The sequence below is a fragment of the Alligator mississippiensis genome, chromosome 1 (genome assembly GCF_030867095.1).
Source record: "Alligator mississippiensis isolate rAllMis1 chromosome 1, rAllMis1, whole genome shotgun sequence".
In the NCBI taxonomy this organism is placed as follows: Eukaryota; Metazoa; Chordata; order Crocodylia; family Alligatoridae; genus Alligator; species Alligator mississippiensis.
In genome coordinates, this window is record NC_081824.1 from 394,873,553 (window position 1) to 394,892,499 (window position 18,947).

At 43.8% G+C, this 18,947-nt stretch overlaps 1 protein-coding gene across 1 annotated transcript; it reads left to right on the plus strand.

Annotated features, from left to right (window-relative positions):
• Positions 1-5,594: 5,594 nt before the first annotated feature.
• On the plus strand, positions 5,595-6,365 carry LOC132248641 (uncharacterized). The gene has a single exon (XM_059722376.1). It carries the CDS (start codon positions 5,649-5,651, stop codon positions 6,363-6,365), a length of 717 nt encoding a protein of 238 aa, XP_059578359.1. The 5' UTR covers positions 5,595-5,648.
• The last annotated feature ends 12,582 nt before the right edge of the window (positions 6,366-18,947 follow it).

Sequence of the window (18,947 nt, forward strand, 5' to 3'; positions counted from 1 at the left end):
CCTATGATTATAGGTCAAAAACTTAGCGTAAAGATGCAACAGCAATAACAGCCAAAGGACACCTTCATGAATTGATAGTAAACTGACAAATTGGATGACGGACTTCTTTCTTTTTAATACTTGTAGCATCTTTTCAGTCCTGTAGGCTATACAGCTGTTGTGCTGATCTTAATATCAAAAGTGTAAACTGGTATGTGGTTTCAATTTGTTCTACATTTGTTTTTTATATACCTTGCATCCTAATTTTACAAGCAACAAATTGCATGCCTATATTCTAACTGCTTCTGCAAACACAGCATTATGCATTCAGGACCATCATGCAAACAGCTGTGAATATTTATATTGGTGTTAATTAGTCTGTGATGGTATTAATTAAGATAAGGAATGTTGGCCAAATCCCAAAGTGTTATGGAATTTTTAACATGACTGAAAACACTTCAGAAACGTGCAAATTAAATCTTGGTATAACATCTCATTCTAAGAATGATACCTCTATCAGGTATAACAACCCCACCCTATTAATACTATACCATAGTAGCATCACTGGTGTCAGCTAGAAGGATCTGAGTCCAAAGTCTCCTGTTCAGAATGATGAATATTAACAACTAAGTCATAGAGACACTCCAAACAAGGAAACAGCTGTCACAACCTCACCAGGAATGAATAGTAGCTGTATTCAAGGCATAAATAACTGCAGTGCTGCAGAAGCTAAATCAAAGTGGATGATTTTGTTTTTCTTTCCTTGAAGGATGCTAAGTCAGACAGAAACTCATGCCTGAGATAGGAAGGGCTTGAAGACATTTTATTTGTGTTGCAAGGGAAAGAACTTTGCCAGACTCTCTATGCTCCTTGAATGTTAAGATGGGGGTTCCTGGTTCCAGTTAGGGTAGGGTTCAAAGTGGTTTCTTAGGAACCTAAATGGGACTTAAGTGGAGTTCTGGCGCGCACATCCCTAAAAAAGGATTCAGACTGTGCCTGCAACAGCAGCCACAATATTCATTAGATACTTTCATTCATTCTCATTAGACACATTCATTCATTCATTCATTCACTTCCATTTTGAAATGCAAAACTCCTGAAGCAACCTGAATTGCTTCTGCATATGCTCAGATACCCTTGTGTGTTAGCCTAGGAAAGTAATTCTCAACCAGGGTGATGGCACACCCTGGTTGCTGTGACCCAATGGCTTTCAACTTTTTTAGACTCCAGGCACCCCTTATTTGACTCAAGGCACCCCTTCACAATGAAGCATCCCATTTCAAAAAACAATTTATATATTACAGTGCTTACTTCATTGCAGAGGGGCTGGGCAGTGGGACAGCAACAAGCCAAAGCCTGAAATTTGTTTCCTCATACCTGCTTATCTCCTCAAAGTACCCTTCAAAAGATCTCACAGTAACCTAGGGTATACCAGCATCCTGGCTGAGAATCACTGTCCTAGGCTAATACACTAGGGTTTCTGAGCATTTTCAGAAGCAATTCAAGTCATGCAACTAGGGACATTAGAGCACGCTAATACATTTCTCAGCTTTATTTTGATACAGATTGTTTCTGGGAGGCACCTAAACTCCACTTACGTTATCTGGATATGCCTCCACTGGTAAGCCAAAAAATGCCTAACTTAAGCTCAAATATAGTGTAAGGTTTGACCTAGGAACTACTATGTAAAGCCTAAGCAAAAGTGAATGTTATGTGTCGAATGCCCATCTACAATGATAAGGAGCAGACAGTCTTAGATAGAGGAAGCTTGAAAACAAAAAACAGAATCAGAGGTACTGGAACAAAGAGCTCATTATAATACTAAAAATCACACCCCGAGGCGGGGAAGATATATGCTAATGAAACATATATGTATGTTAATGAGATATATAGCTAAAACACAGGTATAGAGACATGCTCAGTAAAGAACTCCTTGAGTCACTCCTTTATAACCAATTAGCAAACAAGGATGCTTATGAAGATTCAACCTCTTGTATATAAGGGGCTCAGTATTGAATATGTGTGTGCTTGTCTTGTGAAATTATTCCGCTTGCACCTTTTATTGCTAGCAATAAATCTTTTTTATACTTTCACCCCTGGTATCTTTATTGGCCTTTGCATACCGGGCACAAACTCAGACTTGAGCTGGGGCCTAACAGTTTTTGGCGACCCAGATGGGACTGCCGTAGATAGCTTTGCCCGGACTAACTGACGACCGGCTAATCTGCTTTTTCTTATCAAAAGTCGAGCGCGCCCCAGGATTTCTTTTCCCGGTGAGACTTTTGTTTCAGGAGGAGCTGGATCGCTGAGGCGGCAGTAGCCTAACGGTGCAACGCCATAGAGTGAAAGTATCAGTAACAGGCACCTGGGTGAGAGGGTAGAAAGGGCATAAGGCCTACCGTCAGTACGCCTGCCTGGGATTATCTCTGTAAGTGTTCTGTCTGGCCCGAGTCCAAGACCAGTGATTTTTTTCCCTGTGAGGACAAGGACTAAGAACAGATCCCTGGATCCCAGGTAAGTCGGACGGTCAGAACCGGGAAGGCAGCCCTGAAATGGGTACTATTAACAGTAAGGTTAGGAAATGTACCCCCCTCTCTTGTGTATTGGGACATTGGGCAGAGTTTGGTGAGGATCCTATGACTAAGAAGAAAGCTAAATTCTTCTGTGAAACTGTGTGGCCACACTATCAGCTAGATGATAAAGAATATTGGCCTGGGGAGGGAAGTGTTAATTATAATACCATCTTACAATTGATTTTGTTCTGCCGGCAGAATGGTAAATGGGAGGAATTGTTGTATGCGCAAGCATTTATGTCTCTTTGTAGAGATAAAAAAGTTTTGGAGGAATGTGGATTGGGGGAGGGGGTTGGGATCTGTGAGATGGCTGTGGCTCGACCAACTGCAAATCCTGTCCTGGACTGTCCGGAGCCGGAGGCTTCCCCCCCTGTGCTGCCTTTACCTTATCCTCTTCCTCCTCCTCCTCCTCCTGATTCATCTGATTCCTCATTGGCATCTGCTCTTCCTGCTTTTTCCCCCCCTGAGGCAGAAGTTGTAAATACTCCCCGACATAGGGATCTGGAACAGCGCCAACCATGGCCATCAGGTGCTTGGCAATCTCCAAACTCCCTGACTTCTCCTGAAATAAGCCCGGGAGGAGGATGCAGAGTACAGTTAGAAGCAGACTCCGGGGTTAAGGGAAAACATCACAGGGAATCTAATTCTGGCCGTGGGAAGGGAAATGGGGTATTTCCCCTAAGAGAACAAGTGGTACCCGGGCCTCTTGAAGATGACGGTGAGCCAACCTACTGTCGAACCTTTGTGCACGTTCCTTTTAATACCTCAGATTTGTATAATTGGAAGAACAATAACCCCAGCTTGAGAGAGAATCCTGAAAAGGTACAGAACCAGTTTAAAACAATTTTCAAAACCCATAACCCAACTTGGGCAGATGTTCAGTCTCTTCTAGATATCCTGTTGACACCAGAGGAAAGGAGAATGGTAATGAACAAAGTTCGTGAGTACGTGGAAAAGGAAATTACTGCAGGGAACCTGCAAGGAAATAGAGACGATCATGTCCCCATGCAGGAGCCAGATTGGAAACCAGACCAAGATATGACCTCCATCCGTGCCTATCGAGAATATATCCTCCGAGGATTGAGAGATGCTGTGAAAAAACCTCAAAATCTCAGTAAGGTGTATGAGATTCGACAGGAGACTAATGAGACTCCGAGTGCTTTTTTGGAAAGAATTTACACTACTTTCAGGCAATACACTCGTGAGGATCCGGAGGATGCATCGAACGCTCGCGTGGTAAATATGATCTTTATAGGTCAGAGTGCACCAGACATTAGAAAGAAATTGCAGAAGGCAGACGGAGCAACAGGTATGCCTATTTCCCAACTAGTAGACATTGCTTACCAAGTATTTACTAACCGAGAAAGTGTTCAGGAAAAGAAACAGGACAAGAAAGAGGAGAGAAAGATGAAAATGCAGACAGCCCTAGTGGCAGCTGCAATCACGAGAAAACCTAGAGATGAGGGATCCTGGAGACAGCCACAGAGACGGGGTCCATTAGAGAAAGATCAATGTGCCTTTTGCAAACGAAAAGGACATTGGAAGCAGGAATGCCCTTATCGAAAAGTTGGGGAAGGTGAAAAGAAAAAAGAGGAGAGCAGTGGATTGTTCACTTTTGGAAGAGATTCAGATTGAAGGGGACCGGAGGCCCGGGAGGGAAAGATAACCCAGATCCCAGTGTCCCCTGACGAGCCTCTGGTTAAAATGCAACTAGGGGACAGAGATGAATTGGTAGATTTTCTCGTCAATACAGGTGCTGCCCATTCTGTCTTAACTCAAAAACTGAAACCTTTAAGTAAAAAGACTGTGCCAGTGGTAGGGGTTACAGGGAAGGCAGTAACACGATCCTTCCTACAGCCAATGACCTGTAATCTTGGGCAGGCCGAAGTTACCCATCAATTCTTGTACATGCCAAACTGCCCCGTTCCCCTTTTAGGGAGAGACCTCCTCTGTAAACTGCAAGCTACGTTGTCGTTCCAGGATGGGCAAATGTTTTTAACAGTGCCTCCTGAAAAGGGGTGGCATTTACAGGCTTGCCTTCTCGGCCTTCTCCAAGAGGAGAGTACACCGGATATTCCTCAACCCATGCTCGATGCTGTTGTTCCATGGGTATGGGCAGGTCACTGACCCGGGAAGGCTAAAAATGCTGACCCTGTGAAGATTCAACTTTTGCCAGGGGCCCAGCCTCCATGTGTGAAACAATATCCAATGCGGATGGAAGCCAGGAAAGGACTGAAGCCGTTAGTTGAACGGTTCCTGGAGTATGGCCTTCTCCGTGAATGTACATCAGCTTTTAACACACCCATCTTGCCTGTGAAGAAGCCTAAGAGTAATGAATATTGTTTTGTCCAAAACTTGAGAGCTGTAAATAAAGTGGTTGTGAGTATATACCCAGCCGTGCCTAATCCATACACCTTGCTATCTGCTTTGAACCCAGATCATAACTGGTTTACGGTTATTGATTTAAAAGATGCTTTCTTCTGTATACCGGTAGAGAGGGGATCTCAGGAAATATTTGCATTTGAATGGGAAGACCCAGATACTAGCATTAAGACTCAGTTGTGCTGGACTGTTTTACCCCAAGGATTTAAAAACAGCCCAACCCTATTCGGCAATGCATTAAGCAAGGATTTACGCAGGCTAGAATTGCCACTGTCCTGTGCTCTTTTGCAATATGTGGATGACTTGCTTTTAACAGCCACCACAGAAGCAAGCTGCCTGGAAGGAACAATTTGCCTCCTTAATTTTCTGGGTCAACAAGGATATCGTGTTTCCAGAAAAAAAATGCAGCCCATATCCCAGAAAGTCACATATTTAGGATTTGAATTACAGCCTGGTCAGAGAGTCCTGTTGCCTGAAAGAAAAGAAGCTATATGCCGGCTGGCACCCGCAATAACAAAGAAACAACTACGAGGATTTTTAGGTACAGTAGGTTTTTGCAGGATTTGAATTCCAAATTTTGGGGTTATTGCAAAACCTCTATATGAGGCAACACACGGAGATGAAAAGGTACTCGAATGGACTGAAGAGTGTGAGCAAGCATTCTGCCAGTTAAAGCAGGCTCTCATTGAAGCACCCGCCTTAGGACTACCGGACATGAGTGAGCCTTTTTCCCTTTTTGTGCATGACCGAGGTGGGGTAGCCGTGGGAGTCTTAACACAGAAATTGGGTAGCTGGCAACGACCAGTGGCATATTTTTCAAAAAAATTAGACTTTGTGTCATGTGGATGGCCTGCTTGTCTCCGGGCTGTTGCTGCTACCTGTCTGCTAATACAAGAAGCTGAAAAATTAACCCTAGGCCATGAAATGATTGTATATATTCCTCATGCAGTACTTACAGTCTTGGAACAGAAAGGAGGGAACTGGTTAACTCCAGGACGAATGGCTCGATATCAGGCCATCCTCCTAGATAAGCCTGAAATAAAATTAGCCATTTCTTGCAATGTAAATCCAGCAACACTGTTGCCATCTATGGGTGACACACCAGATCTTGTGCATGACTGTTTGCAAACATTGGAAACTGTTTATTCTTCAAGACCAAATTTGAGAGACAGACCTCTTGAAAAAGCTGACCTGGAGTTCTACACTGATGGCAGCTCGAGTATAGAGAATGGAATTCGAAAATCTGGATACGCTATCGTGACTACACAGAATGTGATAGAAGCAGGACCTTTAAACCCATCTGTTTCAGCTCAAAAGGCTGAACTCATTGCTATGACTCGGGCTTTGCAATTGGCAGCCAACAAAACTGTCAATATTTATACTGACTCTAAATATGTTTTCCTTGTTTTACATGCTCACGGAGCGCTATAGAGAGAGCGAGGTCTACTTGATTCAAAAGGAACAGGCATTAAACATAGCAAGCAGATAAAAGCCCTCCTTAAGGCAGTCTGGGAACCAAAAGAGGTAGCGATAATGCATTGCAAAGCACATCAAAAGAAAAATGATGATTCATCCACAAAAGGTAATCGATTTGCTGACGCTACAGCAAAGAAAGGAGCTAAAAAACCTCAGACAGACTTGCTGCCCAAAGTAAGTAATCTGTTACCTCTCCTCCCAGACTTATACCAGCCTGTGACACCACAGTACAGGGAAAGAGACAAACAATTGATAAGAGAGTTTCAAGCAAAGAAGGGGGAGCACGGGTGGCTAGTAGCAAAGGATGGCTGCATTATCATCCCAGCTGCCTGGGTTCATATGGTAGTGAAGAGAGCTTATCATGGCACCCACTATGGACCCAGGGCCCTGATAAGGTGGATCAGTCACTATGTAACTGGAGTGGGATTAAGAGAGGCTGCCAAGAAGGTATCAGAGACATGTGAGTTCTGCCAGAGAAATAACCCAAAAGGAGGGAGAAAAGAAACTTCAGGACATCAGAGAACAGGCAATGGGCCAGGAGAAGAATGGCAGGTGGATTTTACTGAGTTACCCCGGCAACAGGGGATGAGATATCTCCTCGTCTTTGTGGACACTTTCTCTAATTGGGTTGAGTGCTTCCCATGTCGGACTGCCCAAGCCCGAGAGGTGGTCAAGGCACTCCTACGAGAAATCATACCTCGCTTCGGACTTCCAAAAGGAATAGGGTCAGACAATGGCCCACATTTCATTGCACAAATTACTCAAAAGGTTTCTGAGTTCCTGGGAATCAGCTGGCATTTACACACCCCTTGGAGACCCCAGTCCAGTGGAAAAGTGGAACGTATGAATCAGACCTTAAAAAGACACCTTGCAAAGATTTGCCAAGAAGCTCGACTCAAATGGCCAGAGGCCCTACCCTTGGCCCTGTTGCGAGTAAGGGTCGCACCACATTCTAAATTGGGATTAAGCCCATTTGAGATAATGTATGGTAAGCCTTACCCTCTGAGTCTGCCCATGGGTACTGAACAACAGTTACATGTTTTAGGAGAGGGAATGATTAGAGAATATGTATGGTCTTTGGTTTCTGTTTTGTCTTCCATCCATCAGCAGGTACGGGACGTGTTGCAGACACAGAACCAGTCTCCTACCCCGGAAAATCGATTATTACCTGGAAGTTACGCTCTTGTGAAAGATTGGAACGAGGAACCACTTCGAGCCAGATGGAAGGGCCCGTATAGAGTACTTTTAATGACCCCGACGGCAGCAAAGCTCGAAGGAATCAAGACTTGGATACATTCCAGTCGCCTAAAGCCAGTGGCTGAACCAGAACAAGAAGAAACTCCTGCAAACTCCGGGACCGGAGGCAGAGAACAGTGGAAGGTGGAGCCAATAAGGGACTTAAAATTCCTATTCAAAAGAAAGGAACTTTGAATAATTTGTCAATCTTTGATCAAGTTTTACAAGCCTTATTATGAAATTGTTCAAGGTTTTAGTGTGGGGCACCCTAATTTGTCCACTCCTACTTATAGGAGGGGAAAATCTTTTACCACAAGAATTTGACCCTCAGGAAAATGTCTGGATTTCTCTGGCCCGGGAAATATTAAATAGAACAGACTTCTGCTTGGCAGGAGGGATCAATGCTCATCTGGTTTTTACCTCATGCTTAATTGCAGTACCTACCCCTTTGAAAATTTTACAGAATTATACTATGCTGAAAGATGTAGAGAAGGAAAATACATATCAGGATATATATAAGTGGGGGACAATTGTAAAAGAGAAAAGCAGAGACATGTTTTCTGTACGGGTTCAGGCAACAGCTAATGCTTCTGAATGTTTCTTAATAGTGAATTGTACCAATAATTGCTTTGAATTGAACCAAGGTAGAAAAATCTTCTGTAATAAGACCAGTCAAATATCCTATGTATACACACATACCATCCTTCCTCGAGGATGGTTTCTGGCCTGCGGGAGAATGATATATTCATACCTTCCAGCAAATGCTACTGGGGGACCATGCACCATTGCCCGGGTAACTGCAGCTCTTCCAAGGAAGTCTGACCTAATGCACACTGAACAAACCCCTCTTGGTGGGAGGTTTAAACGAGCATACACTACTCTCACTGCTGATTGTGACGAGAATAATTCCCCTGGACTATTATCTAAGGCAGAATACATAGCATTAGCTGCATCTATGGTGGGGGTTCCGGGTCTTGCTGTAAGTAATAGCAGAAATCTTAATGCAGTGGCCTGTGTTTTAGCAAAAGGACTAAATGCTACATCTCGAGCGCTCTCAGCCTTGAATGCTGAACAAAAACAACTAAGGGACGCTGTCTTAGAGAATAGAGCCGCTATTGATTATCTCTTGTTGCAACACAATCTGGAGTGTGAAACCTTAAAAGGAATGTGCTGCTTCAACCTCACTGATAATTCTGTGCTAATTGAAGACAAAATTGGTGCCTTACAACGATTGACACAGACATTGAAAGAAACATCTGGCTTAGACTTTTCCTGGTTAACTTCCTGGCTTCCCAATTTTGGATGGTTGAAACAGTTGTTTTGTATGGTTATTCTGTTTTGTTTTATAGGGATTATGGTTTGTTTCTGTATCCACTGTATACCGGTTTGTATCGCATCTATCTTCAGGCCTAAGGTAAATCAAATGATTTTGCAAACAAAGAAAGCTGAGAATACTAGATTTGTGTTAAGTCAAATTGAATGGAGCAATCATAATTAATAATAATTATGAATGCTCCAGATGAGGGAAATGTAAGGTTTGACCTAGAAACTACTATGCAAAGCCTAAGCAAAAGTGAATGTTATGTGTCGAATGCCCATCTGCAATGATAAGGAGCAGACAGTCTTAGATAGAGGAAGCTTGAAAACAAAAAACAGAATCAGAGGTACTGGAACAAAGAGCTCATTATAATACTAAAAATCACACCCCGAGGCGGGGAAGATATATGCTAATGAAACATATATGTATGTTAATGAGATATATAGCTAAAACACAGGTATAGAGACATGCTCAGTAAAGAACTCCTTGAGTCACTCCTTTATAACCAATTAGCAAACAAGGATGCTTATGAAGATTCAACCTCTTGTATATAAGGGGCTCAGTATTGAATATGTGTGTGCTTGTCTTGTGAAATTATTCCGCTTGCACCTTTTATTGCTAGCAATAAATCTTTTTTATACTTTCACCCCTGGTATCTTTATTGGCCTTTGCATACTGGGCACGAACCCAGAGTTGAGCTGGGGCCTAACAATAGGAGTGGTGGTGTCCATTCTTTGCCCAGAGCTTAGGAAAAGGAAACTAGATATCCAAGAACTCGTTAGCCAGAGAGGATTCGACAACCTTAATCAGGCCCTAGAAGAGTGCCCTAACTACTAGGCTACAGACTATTCTGGACGAGCACAAACTTTCTATCTCTTCTGTTAAAGCTGGGCTACTGGACATCTAGGAGTTCTAGAGTTATGTGGCTGGAAGAAGATCTAGAATGAGAGAACTTGCCTGAGTATCCTATTGGCTATAACCAGGGATCCTAGTTTCCTCTGATAAAAAAAAAAAAATCCCCAATTTTTGGATTTTAAAAAAGTAACCCCAAATCCACATTGTCCCATAATTAAAATGAAACACCATTATATATTACTGATGCTTGATTTTAATCATGGAAAAATGTGGATTTGGGGTTATTTTTTTTATCTGAAAATTGAGGATTTTTTTTAAATCAGAGAAAAACAGGATCCCTGATTATAACACTTCTATTGAAGGGGAAATCCTAGATTTTAAGCAAAGATGGGCCTAGGTTCCAGGCCTCCAGTTTTCTTATTCATCTAACCACTTTAAATATTTATTTCTCGTTTTCAACTGAAGACTGTGTAATGTAAAGAACATAAACAGTCTTGGCAGCAGGAACCAAAATCCCTCTTGCTGTCTCCCAACAGGGTGCCTAGGTGTTTTTAGAAAAACTACAAAAAATTAAGTGGACTGTGAAACTGCTAAATAGCCATTTTAAAAAAAATGAATATAATTTTGTGGCTCCCTTTCTCTTTTGTTGCAACAAACCTCTATTTCTTCATTCTTGTTGAGGATACACAAAACAATTGAACTGCTCTCAAGTGTTGCTTAGTGAGAAGCAGTTTACAATTGTGTGAAGGGCTGTGACCCCAACACAAAGGGAGGGGGAGTGAGTGCCCAGCCTGCCTTGCAGTGGGATCCTAGGTGGTTGGTGACATATGCCTGGACATTATCATCTTTCTGCTTTTCCTTCTATCCTAAACATGACTTCAGCAAACTTTAATCACCTACAAAAGACCAACATCTGCAAGGAGCTTGCCTGCTGTAAGGGGAGGGTGTGCTTGGATCTATGCTTTTTGATTCCTTGGAACTGGAGGGATGGGGGGACACGAGAATGCATGATGATGGACTGTGGTCAAGTAAGGAGTGAGGGCACAGGTGGTTGTTATAAAGATAATTTTTATTGAACAAGCAATGCAAGGGAGCTCATTGACAAAATGTTCCAACAAAGCCGGGGGTGGGGAGGGGAAGGTGAGCAGTTTTATTTTGGCTGCATATCACAGCAGCAAGGTGCAGCAGACAGGGGCTATGAAGAGCGATCTTGGAGGATCAATAACAATGCTTGGGGGACCTGGAAAATCTTGGCGTGATCCTGCAGAACCTCGTGGAATGCTTGGTTTCCACACGTACCAATAAACTGGTTTATAGTGAACTGTTTCAAAATTGTACTTGATTTTTCTGGTATGCTTTTGAACTATTCCAGGCAGCTTTAACTGGTTTAATAGGCATATAGGTCTGTCCCCTTCAGGTTTAACCACATTTAAACTATTCTAACTGTTATATATGTCAATGCCCTTAATTCCTTCATTCTCTTCTAGGGAATGGGACTTTACTAATCTAAATGAACATCAACCTAGGTCACACAATGTGGGGAAAAGAGCCTTAGTCCACAGAAAAGCAAAAGCATATCCCTAAATTTCCTTGCATACTTTGGGACAGCATGTGTCCTGGAGGGCAGAGGGACAAAGCAGTCTGCGTATTCATGTGACTGTAGGTGTGATTGCTCTTCATGGGACTTCCCATTCACACTGAACACCTCCCGGAATTACACAAATCTCTACAGTCTACTGCACTTACGGCAAAGTTCAAGGATTCTCATTTTGTACAATTACTCAGATACAAGAGAACAGCAGTTGCAGAAATCAGACACCTAGAACATTAGTGTTGCGAAATGAAAAACACAGTACTGCACAGAGTCCCTGTATTCTACCTGGCTGGATATATTTCATTTTTGTCCTTCCTTCTCTCAGCACCAGCTCTTTGCCAGTGTAAAGGCCTTATTATACCTTACACTGTGAGACACATGAAGGTTGATCATTGTTAGGGCTAGTTCAAATTTAGCAGGGTTTCTGGTTGTAGCCATGTTAGTCTAAGGATGTAGGCAGGCAATCTTCTTTGGGTAGATGTAATATCTTTTATTAGATCAACTGAGTAGTTGGAAAAAAGTTCTTTGCAGGCTTTTGGGCACAAGCACATTCCTTAATTCAAATTTAGAGCAGTCACGTGTTCCGGCCAGCAGGGGTCCAGAGGACTGAAAAGTAATAATCCCTCCCTTTCCCATTCCAGGCTTCCCTTTGCTCCCAGGATCCCCCAGCCTCTGAGGCCTCCTCTCTGTCCCCTGCCAGTTACTTGCGTCTCCCTGGTGTTTCTGTAACAGGGGAGCAGGCAAGGAAGGTTTAGCCTCACTCCCCAGCTGCTGCTGCCACTGATGGGCTTCTGCTCTTCTCCAGGCTGAGCCTGCTCAGAGAGCAGCAGCAGTGGTGGTGGCTGGGCAGGCAGGTTAACCCTTCCCTGCCTGATTTCCTGGGACAGACAACATGGGCAGCAGTAAGAGTACAGGAGTTCAGTGAGAAGGAGTAGGTGTGGAAGGGACTTCATGAAATCAAGTCCAACTTTCTTCTCAAGACAGGCTCAACTTTGATTAAACTATCCCAGTCTTTAAATACTTCCTTACACTCTAAGTATTACATTTATCTTAATAATAATGGCATTGGTTTAATTTCATGATTAGTAGGAGAAAACTTCCTTTAGCTTTTTTATCACTGACTTACTGTATAAGGTCCAAAACTAAGTCTATTAATTTAATCAGGGAGTTTGACTGTTACTGAGTTAGAGGTGTATCTTGTCTTAATATTACTATAGGCACTGAAGATTTTAAATTTGCAAATACAGATCTTTGCAACTTTTACTTTTTCCATTCTCCCTTCACCTCAATACCATCATTTTAATTTTCATAAGGATCTTCAAAAATATGCCTAATTCCTTCCTATACTATTTTGCTTTCTGCTGCCTTATGCTGATCTCAACTATTCTCCTATTTGGGTGTGTTGATTGAAAAAATGGAAGCCACATTTTATGTTCTTTTAAATAGCTATCTGGCTCTAGTAGGGGGTAAGTTGATGATGAGGTAGTTAAATTGAAAGGGGGAAGAATAGACATCTGCAAGAAGGAGGTGTGATTATGTGATCACAATCTTTTATTCATCAGAACACAAATTTATTGAGAATTGCAATGCCAATACGGATGGAACCAGTTCCAATTTGGTATTCAGCAAACAGCAAAGGCTTGATTCTATTTTTATTTACATGCATGTAAGTCAGAAATACCTTAATTAAATAAATAGAATTAAACTAATATAAAACCAGAGTGATCAGAATTAGTCTGTAGCCTATACTGCCTGCATGAAAAAGGGTGCTTATCTAACCCATCATTCCTCCATCCTGGGTAGCAGCCTGCAAGTTTTTATGTTAATATGGAGTTTTCCTCTCTCCTGAGGAGGAATGAGAATTCTGATCTAAATATTGCTGAAGAAGGGAGGTCAGGAAGCCATAGGGAAAAAGATATCACCCAACCACAATCCTAGCTAGTGCAAAATGCAGCCAGTTCAAGAGTACAGGAGTTCAGCGAGCTGTGAAATCCCATTCCCTCTTTCTCCCTTCAGGGTAGGAGAAGCTAAGTCCCCACACTGTTGAGTCAGCTTCCTTTTCCAAAGAGCCTGGAGGATAGAAGTAGCTGTGCCAGTGAGACCTTTTACCAAAATAAGAGTACAGTAATTTTAGTCTATTACTAACGCATAATTAAATGCCTTGTGGACAACCTCAGCTTTGTGAGTATTTCAGATTAATTCAGTGACCATTGCTGATAGCAGAGAAGGAAAAAGTTGTGATTGTAGAAAATCAAAGTTTATTTAGTTAGTATAAATTAATCTTCTATTAAAAATAGCAGTATACAATAATGAGGAATATATCATCATCCTCCCCTTCCGTTTTCTCAGAGCACTCTGAATCTCATTCAGAAATGAAACTGCTATATAACAAAATAGAAAGGTCATAAGTATTTATAGAAAATATGGACACACTTCTCTGGAGGACAAAGTAACTCAACATGACAGTGCAACTGAGATGTAGACCAGTTGACCATTACTAGACGCACAATTGTGCTCTATCACAATAACAACTTACAAGATTTTGGTCCCAAGATCTGTAAATTCTTTGTATAAAATAAGCCAATTTCTAAGCCAGATCTCAAATCCTTGAGGGAGCTGGGACCTTACTTTGAATATCACAATTTCCACTTTAAGTGAAAACAGCTGCAATCTCTCCATTCTCTCAAATGCAGTGGGCTAGAAGGGTGCCCAGGCAGCTTTGGGGCCCTTCAGCAAATTTGCCCCTTTGGAGGATATTAAGAAGCTGACCTAAAACCAGGGTTTCTATTAGAGGTACACCAATACATTGGTCCAATATTGGATCTCCACCAATATAAAGAAAATTGACTGTATCGGAAATCGGCCTGATGTAGCTGATAATTTGGCAAATAAATGCCTGTGCATGCATGATGCTCCAGCACAACATGCATTCAGAGAGGAGCACAGCCTGGCAGCTTGGAGAGCTGCATGCGCTGATGTGTCTGTTGTGGTGGAAGGGGAGGGGGGAGGGAAGAGGAGTGTGAGGCAGATCAGTGCCCTCCATGGTGAGGAAGGGAGCAGGGCTGGGGCTGGGGCTGGGGATGGGGCAGGCACTGCCCAGCCAGTGTGTGGCAGGTGCGGGATGGAGCCATGGGTCATCCAGGGAACACGGGGGGGGGGGGCAGCTCCCGCCACTGTGGACACCCTGAGAGGGCATGGAGGGGGCATGTGCCTCCCATATTTGCATGGCATGGGGTAGGTAGGGCCAGGGCTGCATTGGTCTCTTCCTGGTGGGGGCTAGGATAGACTGGGCTGTGCTGGGGGTGGGTGGAGGTGTTGCTGGGAGGAAGCTATGGTGGGGGTGCAGCCACCCCAAATTTCACTGTAGCCCCCTGTAACAGGTGGCCACTCGGGCCGGGCTAAAATGTGGCCCGCACACCTGCTCCTGGGGCAACCACCCGCCTTCTCTCCTGCCATGCCTTGCTGTTAATTAATTAATTAATTAATTAATTAATTAATGTTAATTAGCAGGAGGCTGCCCTTGTACTGCCCCGCTGCCAGGGGGCGCTATCTGCAGCTCCGTTTCCTCCCCTACACCGCAGTCCACACCTCGCCGATAGAATAGCCGTTGTCTCAGCCTTATCACAATCGGGCCCCTCTTTATCCTCTCCGGGCCTTCCTTCCAGTGATCAACAGTGCTGCCCCTCTCTGGGGCCACCGTGTCCACACTGGGACTTCTCAGTCACTGCCCCTTCTCTGGGCTTTCAGCAATGCTGCCCCCTCTTCGGGGCTCCCAGTGCCCGGACTGGGCTCCTCAGTAAGGCTGTCCCCCTCTCTAAGACTCCTCAGTAACGCTGACCCTCTCTGGGGCCTTCTCCGTAATGCTGCCCCCTCTTTGGGCCTTCCCAAGTGTTGCCCCTCTTCTGGGGCTCGCCACGCTCGCCTTAAGACTTCTCAATAGTGCCCCCTCTCTGGGGCTCACCACACCCACACTGGGGCTTCTCAACAGTGCCCCCTCTCTGGGGCTGGGGTCTATGTACCCTATTCGCTGCACCCTTACTGACGCTGGGGTCCCCACACTACTGTGGGTTCCCTATGAGGCCTCCTCCAACCCCTAATAGCCTCACCCAAACCACCGGTGTAACAACAAAACAAAACAGAAACTCGAGTCTCTTGGCTATAACCTAAACATAAGTCGCCTGGCTATAACAATATTGCTCAAGCATCTTAGAGCTGCCATAAGCTGTACCTGCGGTCAGGCTTCTTCCTGCATCCTGGCTTAGGGAGCTCCTGCCTCTCTAGCTGCTGGCAGGGAACTGCCTCTGGCCTCCTGTCTGTGCTTTATATAGGAGCCAGGCCCTGCCCCTTTCAGTCAGCTGACCTCCTGGTTGCCCTGGCAACCCACAGCTGGGCTCCTTATTCCCTGCTAGGGCTCTTTCCCTAGCAGTTTCCCCTCTCTAGGAGCAGGGCACCTCCGTGCTCTGTGACACCCCCTCCATAGTTCCCCTCCCAGCGCTGCTGCCACCCACCCAGAGTGCAGTCCAGCCCAGCCCCCACCAGGAAGGATCCAGAGCAGCTCCATCCCCAGCCCACAGCTACAGCCAGCCCCACCCCATGCAGGTCTGGGGGCACAGGCCCCTCCCCAGGCCCTCCCAGCATGCATGCAGAGGTGGGAGCCACCACCCCTGCCCATGCCCCCTGGATGAGCTGCAGCTCTGTTTTGTGCCCCGTCCCATCCCAGCTGGCAGTGCCTGCCCCAGCCCCAACCCAGACCCCCTCCCTCCCTTATTTCAGGGGGCATTGATCTGTGCCACCACTCCCCTTCCCTTCACCCTCCTCTTCCACCACAATAGACTTACCAGCTGGACCCACCTATATCAGAAAACAGATCAGTATTAAAAATAGGCTATTGGTATTAGTCTCTAAAATCTCTATCGATGCACCCCTTGTTTCTATTTCTTTCTTTTCTTATTTTTTTGTAATTAGTTTTGAGCCCCAAACAAATACATTTAGTGTGGTTTTGGGTTTTTTGGCCCAAATTCACAAAATATCCATACTGCTGACTTGCTGTAGGGGAGGTCCCAATACCTGTAAAGGCCCCTAGAGCTATAAACCCTGGGAGTCCCTTCCCAGAATTCCAGGTTCTGAGTCCCAGTTCCAAAACAGTGAACCAAGCAGTTACAGGCAGGGCACCAAGGCCAGGACTCCAAGGCTTCTGGCTCCATATTAGAAAGTCTGGAAGCTCTGCCTGGACTCTGGACTCTAAGACAAATGTTCTAGGAATACAGTGAAAGCCAGCCTTGGAGTCCATGAAAGATCATCCAATCTGAAACATTCGTTATTGAACATTTAGCCCTCAACATTGGAAATTTTGAGCTGTATCATTCTGCTACAAGCTTGAATAATAACTGCTGTAACTTATACTATTCTAATTTATATGACATCATCGGAGAAAAGCAAGGAGGTTTTAAGAATGTTTGCTTCTTTCTTTTTAAGACCAGCACAGAGTCAAAACTAAATATATGAGCCAGAAACATTAATCAGAGTAGCACTTGTTAAGGAAATGTTGTCAATGTGCACTATCAGCAAAAGGATTAGGAGACATTATTGCTGTAGCATTACAGTGCCAGTGGGAGTGCAAGATGAAGTCAAGGACTGCTTCAGCTCCCTTGGCAGGTGCACTAATGTTGAAGGGACAATGGGATATTATCTCATCTTATTCTTTCTTTTCCTGCCACTTTTGGTGACTTATAGATATGTGGAGGAACTCACAGAGACTGCAAAGACTTATCACAAACTCACTGGTATAAAAAAAAAAAGTGTTTTCCATTTACTTCAACAGGCTTTAGGTGAGACACATGGATTAGGATTTTGGTTGCCCGTATATAGTGGTCAGTATTATTTACACCCCTTTTTTCACTATCCCTTTTTGTACCTGTAGGTGGGGAACCTAACCCTGGGTGATCTTATGAGGCAAAGTAAAATCCAGGACACTGCCCCCTCCACCCCCTGCACTTCTGCAGGCTGCAGGGCAGCAATGGCCCGTTAAATACCCATTATTATTTATGTCACAGGTTAATAATCACTTGTGAAGTAACAATTAGTCTTGGTCATTCCACTCAATGGTCATTCCACCAATCAAACTAATCTATTTTAGGGCAATTTTGCTGTTTAGGAAAGTCAAGAGCTTTAGCAGAATAACATTCATGAGGCATGAGTATGGCTGCAGGGGAGGACAGAGGCAATGAATTTAGTTCTTATGGAGTTTGGGACCATTGGGGTAGGAGCTGTGAAGATGAGAGACTATGAACAGCCAGGTCACAGCCCAATTAGGTGGGCCAAGTTGGGCCCAAGAGAAGAACCTAGTATAGAGAGAAAGCCCCCAGAGCTCATTGGACTCTGACGGCAGCCTCCCCTCATCATCTTTAACATCTACATGTGGCAGGTAAAGAAGGAGAGTGAGATCCTGAGAGGATGAAGTGGAAACCAGGCAAGATAAAGCCAGCCACTGGGGATCATTCTGTTACAGTACCCATGCCTGACCTTATACAAACTGTTAGTGACAGTCTGTCAGTCATCAGTCTCTCTGGTTAAATCTATCACACTACAATTTTTTTAATATATTTATTCATGTGAAAATTGAGGTGAGGATTCTCTTATTAATACATAAATATTTTTGCTTTGCAAATAAAACTACCAGATACAATTGATTTTTCCCATATGTTACGTTTTCAGTTGCTCCGCAATCTCTCATCCTGACGATCAATTCATATGCAAAAAATATTTGAATGGATACTTAAACAAGAAATTAAATTATTTAATTTGAAAATGAACATGTTCCTGAACTGAGGATCCCAGATGTTACTGGGCACGTCTACGTGAGACACTACATCGCTGCAGGGACGAGCTAGTGATGTAGCTCATCACTACAGTGACATAGCGTCAGCGGGAATGAACATGACAGCAATGCTACTGTGCAGTAACAATGAGACAGAAATGACCCTTAGAGTTGGAAACGACCCGTAGAGCACAATAGAATCGGAAACAATCCATGTACCACCGGGACTGTGCAATTGGCAGTTGGGGGCATGTGTAGGCATGCCCAATGTGATACAAATAATAAATAGCAATAATTCTAATGCTAACAACACCCATAGGTATGCTTTCTACTCTCTGGAGAAAACTCATTTTTGTTCTAAAAAAGGCATGGATGGAAGTTTGTATGAATCATGGTTATAACTAGGGATCCTGATTTTCTCTAATTTAAAAAACATCCCCAATTTTCAGTTAAAAACATAATCCCAAATTCAAAATTTTCCACAATTAAAATGAAACATCACACACACACACACACACACACACACACACACAAATATATGGTGCTTCAGTTAAATCACAGAAAAATGTGGATTTGGGGTTACCTTTTTTAACTGAAAATTGGCGATTTTTTTTTTTAGATCAGAGAAAACCAGGATCTTGGGTTATAACTCTACTACCATCCACATTGGGCTGAAGAATATGGACAGTGCATTGGGGGGGGGGGGTAATCAATCTA